Source organism: Gastrolobium bilobum, unplaced genomic scaffold (genome assembly GCF_033153095.1).
Source record: "Gastrolobium bilobum isolate Gb01-03AN ecotype WA unplaced genomic scaffold, APGP_CSIRO_Gbil_v1 utg63798, whole genome shotgun sequence".
Classification (NCBI taxonomy): Eukaryota; Viridiplantae; Streptophyta; class Magnoliopsida; order Fabales; family Fabaceae; genus Gastrolobium; species Gastrolobium bilobum.
This window is the reverse complement of record NW_026897051.1, coordinates 13,479-27,867: the sequence shown is the minus strand read 5'-3', so window position 1 is coordinate 27,867 and position 14,389 is coordinate 13,479. Positions and strand designations below refer to the sequence as shown.

The window sequence follows — 14,389 nt, the reverse complement described above, 5'->3', positions numbered from 1 at the left end:
AAAATACAATAATTTGGCTAATTCTATACTCTTTAAAGAACAAACACTAGTCTCTAAAAAGTAAATTGCTCGTCGATAAGCATTAAATAGAGTTTTATTTTTTATTTTATTTTTTACTTTTCTATATTCTTTCTTGGTCTAAAAACATGTTTTTTTAGTATGAACATGCTTAACAATTATAAGAGATGATGATATATAATAAATGATTTCTCACAATTTTTTTTATTTCATTGATATATTATAAATCATTTTGCCAGATTAATCATAAAGCATAGAAGGAAAAATGGGTCTCATCCACATATAAGCTATTTAGTAAAAATAAATTAAAGAGTAACGAACTTATCTACAAACATATAAACTTTATCAATGTTTCTTTTACGAGTTTTATAAGAATTATGTTGTAGGAAAAGTGATTGTGTAATGTTATAGAAATTCGTTTTGCGTACCTTATTTTTTTATTTTAAAAAGTGTGGGTCCCACAAAATGTTGTGATGCTAGTTAATAGCCTTTAAATTAGTATGAACATGCTTAACAATTATAAGAGATGATGATATATAATAAATGATTTCTCACAATTTTTTTTTTATTTCATTGATATATTATAAATCATTTTGCCAGATTAATCATAAAGCATATTAATTAGAATCAGAACGTTATTATCCAAAAAAATAAATTTATTACTTTTTATAATTATTTTACTAGCATTAGAGATTTTGCTTCTCACAATTTTTTGAACTAATTTTGGATATTAATTTTTTTTAATGTATTAATAATAAGCTCAAAATCAATATTAACAATATAATTATCCTAAATTAATTGGGGCAATGGCCAATAAACCTAAATAAAAAATAATTGGGCTCAGCCCCCTCATTAACAAAAAGAAAAAAGAAAATATAGAAGGAAAAATGGGTCTCATCCACATATAAGCTATTTAGTAAAAATAAATTAAAGAGTAACGAACTTATCTACAAACATATAAACTTTATCAATGCTTTCTTTTATTTTACAAACTTTTAAAACTATACTTTTTTAAACGAAAATAATAATAAAATAAATAGACTTGGTCAGTGCAATAATAAATAACTTATTAAGGACGCATAACGCATGCATTGCCAGCGACCGAGTCTATGCTAGTTAATAGCCTTTGTCTATGGACGTACAATTTTGTTCGCATTGCCAGCAAGCGAGTCCATGCTAGTCAATACTCAATAGTCTTTGTCTTTGTCTATCGACGTACCTTTAGGGTGAAGTGAGTATTCAAATAACGAGGAGATTATAGTTATTTTTTTTTATTTTCTCTTATTATTAAATTTTAATCATTAATTTTTATTAATTTAATTATTGTAATTTATTGAATCATATTTATTAATTAATTATTAATTTCTAATAAATTATAATTGTTAGATTGACAGAAATCAACGGTTACAATTTAATAGTAAGGAGTAATAAAAAAAAGAGGTATTAACTATAACCTCTCTCTCGAATAATTGCTTTGTTCAAGAATTTAAATTTCAGTAAAATAATTTTTTGAAGGTCAGAATTAAATTATTTCCTTTTTTAAAGAGAATTAGTCTCATGACTCTCGTCCTTCATTCGATGATAGTAATTTAATTGATGAGTATATATTTAAATCTGTTTTTAAATAGTTAGTTCTTAGTTAGTTCTAACTGTTTATTAGTTAGTTATTTTTCTGTCAATCTCAATTAGCCTCCGTTAGTGTTTCTGTTAAATTCAATTAGCCTCCGTTAGTGCAAAGCTGGCTAGCTTGTGTATTGACACATACTATATATATGTGTCAACTGTACAGAATAAGCTACATGCATTGATTCTATATCAAACATTGCAATTCAGTTTTCTTTTTTTCTCTCAAATGGGTTTGTTAAAATTCATTTGTATCAAGGTATCAGAGCTCTACACAGAGCTCTGATATTCGCCTCTTCCTTTTGTTTTTCAATCTGTTCCTTTTCATTTCGATTCACAATTTGTTCCTTAGTTTCTTTTGAATTCCTATTGGAAGCTACCTACTGTATCTTCGATCTTTGGCGAATCAGAGCTCTGTTAGTGTTGGAGAAACGATGGAGAATCAAGATCCAGTTTCTACCACAATTCCACCACAATCAAGATCATCGAACTCTATTGATAATTCGGATCCAGCAAGTCCTTATTTCTTGCATTCCAATGAAAATCCCTCACTTGTGCTTGTTTCAACGCTGATGAATGGTAGAAACTACCATGGTTGGGCTAGGGCCATGAAGATGGCTTTGATATCGAAAAATAAATTTTCTTTTGTTAATGGTACCATATCAGCACCAGATCCATCAAGTTCTCACTATGCGGCATGGGAACGATGTAATACCATGGTCCTTTCATGGTTACACCGTTCCATTACTGAATCTATCTCTCAGTCAACATTATGGATGGATCGAGCCTCAGATGTGTGGAATGATCTCAAGGAGAGGTTCTCACAATCTGACATTTTTAAGATTTCTGATCTACAGGATGAACTTTACAAGTTACGTCAGGGTGATAGTTCTGTGTCAGACTATTACACACGGTTAAAGATCCTATGGGATGAGCTAGAGGCTTTGCAACCAACACCAACGTGTAAGTGTGTGCGTCCTTGCTGCTCCATAGCTTCAGATGTGAAGAATATTCGTGAAAGAGACTACTCAATTCGGTTTCTCAAAGGACTGAATGATCAGTTCGCCAATGTCAGATCTCAGGTGATGCTAATGCATCCATTGCCTTCTGTCAATCGTGTCTTCTCTTTGGTAATGCAGCAAGAGAGACAACTTCACTTGGAAGGATTTTTTAATAATCAGGAAGCACATAAAGCTTTCTACAATTACAATGATCAAGCACAAGGCAGAGGACGTTTTCAACCACGAGGTAGAGGACGTGGTACCTTCACTGGAAGAGGAAGGTCCAGTTCATCAAGGCTTTGTACCTACTGTGGGAAAACAAGCCATACAGTGGAGACTTGTTTTGAGAAACATGGATATCCTCATGGTTTTAAGCCAATCCAACAAAGCTATTCAGGCAACACACCTCACAAAGCCAATGCAGCAGCTGTGTCAAAAGATCAGGAGCCTACTCCAATTGAGGGTGTTGTGAATCCTCCACAGATTGATATGCAGGATGGTTTTACCCATAATCAGTACCATGCTATACTTGAGATGATTCAACATTCTCTCCAGCAGAACTCACCTCATTCAAGCAACTTGGCTCAGACCAAAGCATTCAGTGCAGAAACAACAGAATCTTCACCAGGTATCTTTAATGTACAGTGGATTTTAGACACGGGTGCCACTGATCACATCACATGTTCATATGCAAACCTTTCCTGTGTTCACAAGATTGAGCCCATTACCATTTACTTGCCAAATGGAAATCAAGTGTTTTCATATTATTCTGGTACTGTTCAACTCTCGAATTCCCTCAAGTTGACAAATGTGCTGTTTGTAGAAGAGTTCACAGTGAATTTAATATCAGTCACTAAGTTGATAGAAGAATCTAATTGTCGTGTGATTTTTCAGAATCCAACATGTATCATTCAGCAAATGCCATCTCAAGAGATGATTGGTTCAGCTGATTTGAAGAAGGGCCTGTATGTTCTTCAAAATAATGGTCATGAAGACAAACATTTTAATTTTGCTAAAAAGAAGTTGTTGATTGATACACTTCCTTTCAATAATAGTACCCTTACTGTACAGTCCCTCATTTCTGATGAGTGGCATTCTCGTTTGGGGCATTGTTCCAAATCTGTAATAAAGGCCATGATGGCTCAATTTCCTTTCATCTCTTGTAAAAACTTGGATGATCCATGTGATATTTGTCATTTAGCAAAACAAAAGAAACTGTCATTTCCTATCAACTCCTCTATTTCTAATTGTGCTTTTGATTTGGTACATGTTGATATTTGGGGGCCCTGCTCTCTCAATTCAATATATGGATATCGTTATCTTTTAACTGTTGTGGATGATCATACACGTTTTACTTGGGGTATCTTTATGAAAGCAAAATCTGAGACACGAAGCCACATTCAATCTTTTGTAGCTCTTGTGAAAAATCAGTTTAATGCTACCATAAAGTGTTTTTGTAGTGACAATGGCCCAGAGTTTTTAATGACTGATTTTTTCAATGAAAGAGGGATATTACATCAAACTTCATGTGTGGAATCACCTCAGCAAAATGGAGTTGTTGAAAGAAAGCAACAACATATTCTCAATACTGCAAGAGCCCTTTCATTTCAGAGTAAAATACCACAAAATTTATGGTCTTACTGCATTACTCATGCCATATATCTCATTAATCGACTGTGTTCACCTATGCTGCAAAACAAGTCACCATTTGAATTACTGTACAGCAAGCCCTCTATTATCATTCAATTAAGGAACTTTGGGTGTTTAGCATATGCATCTACAATCAGTAATGGAAGGACAAAATTTGATCCACGGGCTAGAAAATGTGCCTACATAGGACACAAAGATGGTGTTAAAGGCTATGTCTTATATGACTTGGGATCCAAACAAGTTTTCATATCCCGAAATGTGATATTTTATGAGAAGCATTTTCCTTTCTTAGAAATGGAAAACTCAAGAAAGGATCTTCCCTGGCCTCTTCCAGTTAATTCATCAACTCTATATGATTCGAGTATTTCACAAAAGTCTCAGGCAACAACACCATCTAGCACCCCATCTACTGCACAAGACCACCAACCTACTGTATCTGTGACAGGTGTCCCAAGGGAACCTTTGACTACTTGCTCAGAAAATCCTATTGCTCCCATTATTCCAAGAAGGTCCACAAGAGTAAGAGGACCTCCTAAACATCTTAATGATTTCCAATGCCACATGACAACAGCTGATCATACACTAAATCAAGAATCTGGTACGTGTACTTACCCTTTGTCTTCTGTGATTTCTTATAACCAATGTTCTGATGGATATTCCAAATTTTGTCACAATGTGAGTTCTGTTGTTGAGCCTCAAACATACAGACAAGCAGTCCAGTCCAAAGAATGGATTTCTGCCATGACAGAAGAAATTGCTGCACTCAATCATAATAGAACCTGGACCTTTGTTGATTTACCTAAAGGAAAGAAGCCAATTGGCTCCAAGTGGTTTACAAAGTGAAGCACAATGCAGATGGCTCTATTGCTCGGTTTAAAGCAAGACTTGTAGCCAAAGGATACAATCAAATGGAGGGAGTAGATTACTTTGAAACATTCTCTCCAGTTGCCAAATTAACCACCATTCGACTTCTTTTGGCTGTAGCAGCTTCACGTGGCTGGTTCCTAGAGTAGCTTGACATTAACAATGCATTTCTTCATGGGGACCTTTCAGAAGAGGTATATATGTCTATACCAGATGGTGTTGTTCCACCTAAACCAAGCCAGGTTTGCAAGCTTGAAAAGTTCCTTTATGGACTTAAACAAGCTAGTCGCCAATGGAATGCAAAGTTGACCAATGAACTTTTCTCTCTTGGTTACATACAATCCTCAGCAGATCACTCTTTGTTCACCAAACAGAATCATGGTTCTTTCACTGCCCTCCTTGTGTACGTTGATGACATGGTCTTGACTGGGAATGACATGAATGAGATACAACATGTTAAAGGTCATCTTGATAATCTGTTCTGTATCAAGGACCTTGGCCCACTTCGGTTCTTCTTAGGCTTTGAGATAGCTCGCTCTCAACGTGGTATTGTGCTGAATCAAAGAAAGTATACCATTGAATTACTTTCAGATGGTGGTTTAACTGGTGCTAAACCTGTGTCTACTCCCATGGAGGCCACTATTCGTCTAAGTCAGAATCAAGGAGAGCCTTGTCATGAACCAGCAGCTTACCGTAGACTTGTTGGACGCCTGCTATATCTTACAAATACACGTCCTGATATATCCTTTGCTGTTCAACAACTTAGCCAGTTTGTGGCTCACCCAATGAAGCCTCATTTTGATGCTGCCATGCGAGTTCTCAAGTACCTCAAAGGGTCTCCAGGCAAAGGAATTTTCTTTCCTTCTCAAAATTCCCTAAATCTCTCTGGTTTTGCAGACGCTGACTGGGCTACTTGTCCAGACACTCGCAAGTCTACAACCGGATTCTGTGTGTTTATTGGTTCTTCTCTGATTTCATGGAAATCTAAGAAGCAGAGTACCGTGAGTCGTTCCTCAGCTGAAGCGGAGTATCGTGCTTTAGCCACCTTGACATGTGAAATGCAGTGGCTTACATATCTTCTACATGATCTTCACATACCAATTTCTGGTCCAGCCATGATATACTGTGACAACCAGGCTGCAGTACATTTAGCACATAATCCTACGTTTCATGAGCGCAGGCTTGACTGCCATGTTACACGTGAGAAGATCATCCAAGGCTTGATTCACTTACTTCCTATCTCTACCAAACAACAACTTGCAGACACTTTCACAAAAGCTCTCAATCCTGCTCCTTTCCAAGAGTTTCTGTCCAAGTTGGGACTTTATGATATTCATCTCCCAACTTGAGGGGGGGTGATGAGTATATATTTAAATCTGTTTTTAAATAGTTAGTTCTTAGTTAGTTCTAACTGTTTATTAGTTAGTTATTTTTCTGTCAATCTCAAACAGCCTCCGTTAGTGTTTCTGTTAAATTCAATTAGCCTCCGTTAGTGCAAAGCTGGCTAGCTTGTGTATTGACACATACTATATATATGTGTCAACTGTACAGAATAAGCTACATGCATTTATTCTATATCAAACACTGCAATTCAGTTTTCTTTTTTTTCTCTCAAATGGGTTTGTTAAAATTCATTCGTATCATTAATAGTCCCTCTATTTCAATAAGGAGATAGTTTTAGAGGCATATTCCGATGATAAAATAACCAGATGAGGTTGAGTAAGGATATGGTTTCATAAAAAAAAAAAAAAACAAGTAACGCTTCAACAACACGCCACAGGACAGCTGTCGCAATTGTATATCTAATATGTATTGCTATTTATACGTTATCCGTTACGTAAAAATTTCTGGAGCACATAGTTGAAAATTTATGTGTAGTATATTATAATCAAAAATAAAAAATTTGAACACGATCCAATCAAGCGTAAACTGATTTGGGAATATTCAGCTAATAAAGTCGATGAGATACGAAGAGCCTATTTAATAGCTAGGCCATATCAACCTCAATGCTCCTATCCATTTTTAAAGAAAAAACATTCTCAACATTTTCAAGCTTCTTGGTTCAAAGAATTTTCTTTGTGGCATGAGCACTCACCTTATATAGATGCTGCATTTTGTTTACCATGCTATCTTTTCAGTAAAAATGTTGGCGGGCGACATGGTTGGAATGCATTCACAATTAAATTGTCAATTGAAGCATTTTCACAAGGACATCCCAAAACATCCAGAACTTCAAAATTTATCTTTAATTTCTGAGCTGTATCAAGGATTAGCTAAGATATGAAAGTCAATTTCCTATCATTTGGTTGATAGGCTTATTCGTCTTATCTAAACACTACCAGTTTCAACAGCAAGTAGTGAACGTGCATTCTCAGCAATAAAAATTGTGAAAACAAGGCTTCAAAACAAAATGGAGGATGACTTTCTTGCAAATAATTTGGTTGTGAATATATTGAAAGAGAGATTGCTGAAACTTTTACTACAAATTCTATCCTTGAAGATTTCGTCAATTTAAAAGAGCGTCGTTTACAATTTTAGGTATGCAATTTTTTTATTATATTTTAAATTATTTATTAAATGTTATTGTACATATAATTATTACATTTGTGTGCATTCATATCCTTAAGAGAATACTTGGTTCATTACTTATTATGCCGTGGAAGGAAAGTGAAATGCTTATGTTTGAAATGCTTACCGGAAAGGTTAGTTTCTTTTTATGTTTGCTTTGATATATAATTATTGGCAATTGTTTATTTAAATTTCTAATATTATGTGATATTATTTAGTAAATAATTTAGATAAACATGCTAGAATTCATAGTAAATTTTTTACCTCGTAAATTTGGATAATTATGATAAAAATTTTGATATGTTAAATTTTTTGGCACCACCTAAAATTTATTCTTAGCTCCGCCATTAGGTCTAGGGTTAGCTTTTGTCGAAACAGGGAATCTTTATTTACGGACTCTAAATAGCGGGCCATCTCATGACTCCTTTACTATGCATAGATTTCCAAGTCCCGTAAATGTCATCCCGGTTTCACTGGTCTACGGATAACCTAATCTCTCATAGAGATTGAAGAATTTCTTCATTTTGTCACACTAGCCCTGAGTCCTTAGGGCATGCCCAAAAGTATACCTACGAGTCTCCATGTTTCAGGCAGACAAGGTATATAATCAAAGCAAGCCTTCTAGAGCTATTGATATTAAGAGACATTACCTATTGATATTATCTGTGAGATTTCCTTGTAGTATCTCTTTGTGGGTCAATTAAGTGCGACCTATTCTCCAATAGGTCCACCTACGAGTCAACTAAGACATCTCAATGTCTGTAGCTCATGAGGACTCTACCTTGCATCTCCAAGCAAGTAGCTGAGTTGTGCTAGTCTTACCCGAGATCACCAATGCCCATTATCGGTATCTCTAGACTAGGAACGTATTTCTGGCAATGGACGTGTGGTGTCATTGAGCCCTCATGATCGTGATCCCTATCACAGATCCTCTATATAACACTCTTTTCATTCCAAGGACTTTATCCAATTACTCATATTCAATATTTGAGACATGCAGTATGAAACAAGATAAAAAGTGCTTTTATGTATAAAATTTATTCATAACAATAAAGAAGTACATAGATCCATCTGACTCACAGATTATCTCTAAGACACCTATGTAGTAACAATTCATAAATCTTTGACTGCCTTTGTAGATTGTGGAGCAGAGATAAATTGTATAAGAGAAGGATTAATTCCTCCTAGATATTTTGAAAAAATAATATAAACTTTATTTGCGGTAAATAATAAAAAATGAAAATAAATTATATAGAGAATATCAGAAGTCAATATCTATAATAAAGGAGTGTGTTTAGGATTACTCTGTTTACCAAAAAAAGAATAAGAGGAGTGTGTTTAATAAATGCATTTATATTTACGCTGGGAATTACTGAAGACATGGTGTTTTTTAATCTCAAATATACCCTTTTGAAGTATCAGAATAAGTAATTAAGTAAAAGATAGAGAATTAGTTTTTGACTCCATAAATTTTAAAAATTAAAGAAAATTATAACGTTCAAGAATTTAATGAAGAAAACTATATCAATAACAGATAAATAAAAACAAATAAAGTTCTTACCAAAAAAGGACATAAAAGAATCAAAGAACAACGAAATAAAAAATCCTAAAATACAAGACAAAAATTTACAAATTATAATTATACAATATGATTGCTCCACTGTACTCTTATTCATTTCTTTACACACACATTATATTTATAATATACATGAAAACAACAAATATAACAGGATTGTTCATAAAGATTACAAAAGGTTGTAGCAGAACTTTGATATAAAATGCAGTGAAGTGCATGCTGGCATGCCATAATCATCTTCCATCATCGAAAGCAATTAGTTCATGATCCATGATGCTGTCATACCCAGTATTTTGATGATGGCTGTTATCACCATGTTCATGAATGCTAGATCATGCCTCATGAAGCAGGTAATGAGTCTCCTCTAGATTTACCTCTGCATTGGTCCATGAGTGCTTCTCCATTAGCCTTATTCCCTCCAATTCCATAGCCACTTCTTTCATGCTAGGCCTCTCCTCCCCTATAAGTCTCAAGCATTTTGTTGCAAGAATAGCAACCTCCTTGATCTCCTCCTTATTTTCTTCATTCAAAATTCCAACTTGAAAGACTTTAAACATGCGATCCTCTTTCAAGCAAGACAGAAAGTGCATAGCGAGACTTCTTTCCTCTTCTGGCCTCTTAAAACAAAGAGGTTTCTCCCCTGTAAGCAGCTCTACAAGCACTACTCCAAAGCTATACACATCACTTTTCTCAGTAAGTTGGCTTGTTTGCATGTACTCAGGGTCCAAATAACCAAAAGTTCCTTGCATCATTGTGGCCAATTCAGTTTGATCAAGAGGAACCAATCTTGAAGCTCCAAAATCAGACACTTTGGCAGTATAAGTGTCATCCAAGAGAATGTTAGCAATCTTCACATCTCTGTGGATAATGGGTATATAAGCAGCTGAATGCAGATATGATAGAGCCCCTGCAGCCTCTGCTGCTATCCTTAGCCTTGTTTTCCATGTTGCGTTATTGACCTTTCTTTCAGTGCGTATAAAATCAAAAAGGGTACCATTGGTAACAAATTCATAAACAAGTAAAGGAACTTCTATCTCCAAACAACAACCCAAGAGTTTAACCACATTCCTATGAATGATTTGTGATAGAATAACCACCTCGTTAATGAATTGTTCTATTTGGCTCTCACCGACTATTTTGGACTTCTTGACAGCAACAGTTCTGTTATCTGCTAGAAATCCTTTGAAAACTGTACCATAACCTCCTCTGCCAATGATTAAGCTCTCGTCATAGTTGTTGGTGGCCTTCTTTAGTTGATCTGCTGTGAAAATTTGAGCACTTTGGGAAGTGTTTTCTCCTGCAGAGAGTCGCTGTTGCAAAATGATACCGCCATTTTGCTTAAAGAACTTCTCCTTCAGTTTGATGAGTTTCCTTTTCTCGTATATTAAGTACAGCGTGGAAATTCCCACAATTAGAACTATGAATCCTGCACCTGTTCCTGCATTTCAAATATTTTGCACGCAATTATTGAATTTTTCAATGAACTAAAATCAATAGCTTACATACTGAATGAACAGATACATGAAAAAGAGTTGAAAAAACAAAGAATAAAATGAAATATAATAGAGTTGGATGCGCTTATAATTAGTTGCTTACCAATGACAACCTGGGTAACTATATTGTTGGGCTTCCTCCTTCAATGTTAAGCCCAAGCTCATTTGAGGGGTTTCCTAAAAACCCTAACCCTAATTTCCACCTCGTGGGTGGAGGCTAGGTCAGATTTGAGAGAACAAATTTGAGAGAAAAATTATTTGATTGTTTGAGTAAAGCTTTATGCTTTGCATTTGAGAGATCTCTAGAGAGAGTATGAGTGAAACATCTCTAGGGTAGTTTGATTATCACCATTGTTGGAGAGGTTGAGTTAACCACCACATTAGTGTATTTGATTAATTTTAATTATTATTTTCATAGTGGATTTCTGATCTGGATTAGGTCCCGTGGGTTTTTACTTCTTCATTGAAGAAGGTTTTCCCACGTTAAATCTGGTTGTATTCTTCTTCTCTCTCCTGTTTTGTGTTTTTCGTTTTGATTTTTCCACTGCGCTGCCCGACCTGGTGAAGTTTAGGCTGAGGTATTGCCGAGATCCGAGATCAGGATCTTGTTGATTGACTTCAGCACAAAGGTTGTTTAACCGAGTTTGAGGGAACCGAGTTTTCCCAACAGTGGTATCAGAGCCCGAGTTCGACGGGTTCTGAGGGAGACGAGATGGAGACCAGTGGCATAACCATTGATGGAGACATGTTCAAGTTGACCGCATACAACTTCACTTATTGGAGACCGATGATGGAAGATCATCTCTACTGCAAAGGTCTATATGAGCCCATTACCCTTGATGAGAGACCGGTAGGCAAGACCGATAAGGAGTGGGAGATCCTGAGTCGGAAGGCGATAGCCACGATCAGGAAATATATTGATAAAAGCCTCTTTGAGCACGTGTTCGAATTCACGAACGCGTATGAGTTGTGGACGAAGCTGGAGTCCATGATTCAGAAGAAGACTCCCAGGAACAAAGCACACCTGGTTCGCCGACTTGTTAAGCTTGAATACAAGGACAGCATGAGCATGATTGAACACCTCAACACCTACCAAGGTATTGTGAGTCAGCTGTCAAAGGCTGATATAAAAATTGATGAAGAGTTGCAGGCATTGCTGTTGTTTAGCTCGCTACCAGATAGCTGGGATACTCTGGTGGTGACATTGAATAATTCGACTCCAGATGGAAAATTGAAGATGGATGTCGTGACAGACAGCCTCCTGGGTGAAGAATCCAGGAGAAGAGAACGAGGTACTTCGAGCACGTCTGAGGCCAACGTTGCTGAGAACAAAGGGAAATCCGGCTCCAGCGGTAGAAGCAAAAGCCGAGGTAGAGGTCGTGACAAACGAGAAAAGTCCAGAGGTCGGTCAAAGCCGAGATATAAGATGAAGTGCTTTTACTGTGGAAAGACAGGTCATAAGAAGCCAGACTGCTGGACCCTGCAGAATGACGAGAAGAACGGCTAAGTGAAGCTGGATCAGATTATTCCCAAGAAGAGGGAAGACAAGAGCACCACTGCGGTGGCTGCCAACACGGATGCCGAGATATTCCTCCTAGGTGAGGATAATTATTTGAATGTTGCATATGATGACTGCACCTGGATTGTTGACTCTGGTGCCTCCTTCTACGTTACTCCACACAAAGGTTTTTTCTCCTCTTATCGAGGTGGTGATTTTGGAGTCGTGAAGATGGGAAATCAAGTGACCAGCAAGATTGTTGGTGTCAGTGATGTAACTCTGACCACAGATGTCGGATGCCGACTTGTGTTGAAAGATGTGAGGCATGTACCTGACATGCGTTTGAACCTAATCTCGGTAGGAAAACTTGATGATGCTGGGTTAGTGAACTACTTCGGTAGTGTTAGATGGAAGCTGGCCAAGGGAAATTTGGTCGTGGCCCGAGGTAAGAAGGAAGGCTCCTTGTACGTGATGCAAGGAAAGATCAATGGCGGAGAAGCCAATTCTGTTTGAGATGAACCTAGCTTGGTGCTATGGCACAAACGTCTCGGCCACATGAGCGAGAAAGGGCTCCAAATCTTGAACAAGAAAGGATTACCGATCGGGTTGAAAGGCCAAGCGTTGGAGAGTTGCACGCACTGCCTAGCTGGAAAGCAACACCAGGTTTCTTTTGTGAGACAGGATCAACCAAGAAGACGAAGGTATATTCTTGACCTCGTCCATACTGATGTCTGCTCCATGTCGGAAAGATCCCTTGGAGGAGCTCAGTACTTTGTTTCATTTATTGATGACCATTCCCACAAAGTGTGGGTATATTTGTTGAAGTCTAAAGACCAGGTACTCCAATCCTTTAAAGAATTCCATGCGATGGTTGAAAGGGAGACTGGCAAGAAATTGAAGGTGGTCCGATCTGATAATGGTGGTGAGTATTGCGGCCTATTTGATGCATACTGCAGAGCGGCCGAGATTCGACTTGAGAAGACGCCCCCCAAGACTCCACAGTTGAATGGACTGGCTGAGAGGATGAACAGAACTATTGAAGAGAATGTATGAAGCATGTTATCCAATGCCGGGTTACCGAAATCATTCTGGGGAGAAGCCGTCAAAACTGCTGTTGACTTGATCAACCTCTCACCATCACGGCCACTTGAAGGAGAAATTCCAGAAGAAGTCTGGACAGGTCGGAAAGCGGCCTACAATCAACTGAAAGTGTTTGGATGCCGAGCTTTCGTGCATATCCCTAAAGATGAAAGGGCTAAACTCGATGCGAAGACAAAAGAATGCATCTATCTTGGTTCGCCGAGAAGTGAGTTCGGGTTCCGACTTTGGGATCCAATCAATAAGAAGATAGTGAGAAGCCGAGATGTGATCTTTCATGAGCATGAGAACATTCATGACATCTCGAAGCCCAAAGTCCAAGTTACTGTCAGATGTGAAGAACCCATTCCCTCCTGTCCGAGCTGAAGCAGGGGGAGAAAATCAAGAGAATGAAGAAATTGATGATCAGCAACAAGCTGAAGATGACCAAGACACTGAGATCCGAGTTGATGATGAGATCCGGGATGAGAATGATGAACTGGGTCCTCAAGCTGAAGAACAACCGAGATATCCAACTCGAGAAAGAAGACCCTCTACGAGATACCCATCTGATGAATACACCGTTGTTGCTGAAGACGGTGAGCCTCAGAGTTATGATGAGGTTGTGACGAGCTCAGAGAAAGAAGAATGGGAAAATGCAATGCAAGACGAGATGAAGTCTCTGCACGAGAATCAGACTTATGAGCTGACCGAGTTGCCAGAAGGAAGACGAGCTCTGAAAAATAAATGGGTTTACAAGATTAAGAATGAAGAGAACGGGCAAAAGCTGAGATACAAAGCCCGGATTGTAGTGAAAGACTGCAATCAGAAGAAAGGAGTTGACTTTGAGGAGATTTTTTCTCCTGTGGTGAAAATGACCTCGGTCCGAACCGTGTTAGCCATTGCGGCTTCGATGGACCTCGAGGTAGAACAAATAGACGTGAAGACGGCATTTCTTCACGGTGATTTAGAAGAAGAGATATATATGGAGCAACCTGAAGGATTCCAAGCTCCAGACCAA

At 37.5% G+C, this 14,389-nt stretch overlaps 2 protein-coding genes across 2 annotated transcripts; one reads left to right on the top strand and one right to left on the bottom strand.

Annotated features, from left to right (window-relative positions):
- The first annotated feature begins 5,356 nt into the window (after nt 1-5,356).
- Nucleotides 5,357-6,505, top strand: LOC133303739 (uncharacterized mitochondrial protein AtMg00810-like). Its single transcript, XM_061503703.1, has one exon. It carries the CDS (start codon nt 5,357-5,359, stop codon nt 6,503-6,505), a length of 1,149 nt encoding a protein of 382 aa, XP_061359687.1.
- Nucleotides 6,506-9,632: 3,127 nt separating this feature from the next.
- Nucleotides 9,633-11,947, bottom strand: LOC133303738 (wall-associated receptor kinase 5-like). The gene is made up of 2 exons (XM_061503702.1): nt 11,887-11,947; nt 9,633-10,738 (listed from the first exon to the last, which is right to left on the bottom strand). The coding sequence occupies exons 1-2, from the start codon at nt 11,945-11,947 to the stop codon at nt 9,633-9,635; spliced, it is 1,167 nt and encodes a 388-aa protein (XP_061359686.1).
- Between the last annotated feature and the right edge of the window lie 2,442 nt (nt 11,948-14,389).

Bases quoted from the DNA above. Each gene is read 5' to 3' on its own strand.
- LOC133303739 (XM_061503703.1), top strand. From the start codon at position 5,357: ATGTCTATACCAGATGGTGTTGTTCCACCTAAACCAAGCCAGGTTTGC.
- LOC133303738 (XM_061503702.1), bottom strand. From the start codon at position 11,947: ATGCCTGCAACTCTTCATCAATTTTTATATCAGCCTTTGACAGCTGAC. The intron at 10,739-11,886 runs GTAGGTGTTGAG...TTTGAAATGCAG, and splicing joins AGCTGACTCACAATACCTTG to GAACAGGTGCAGGATTCATA.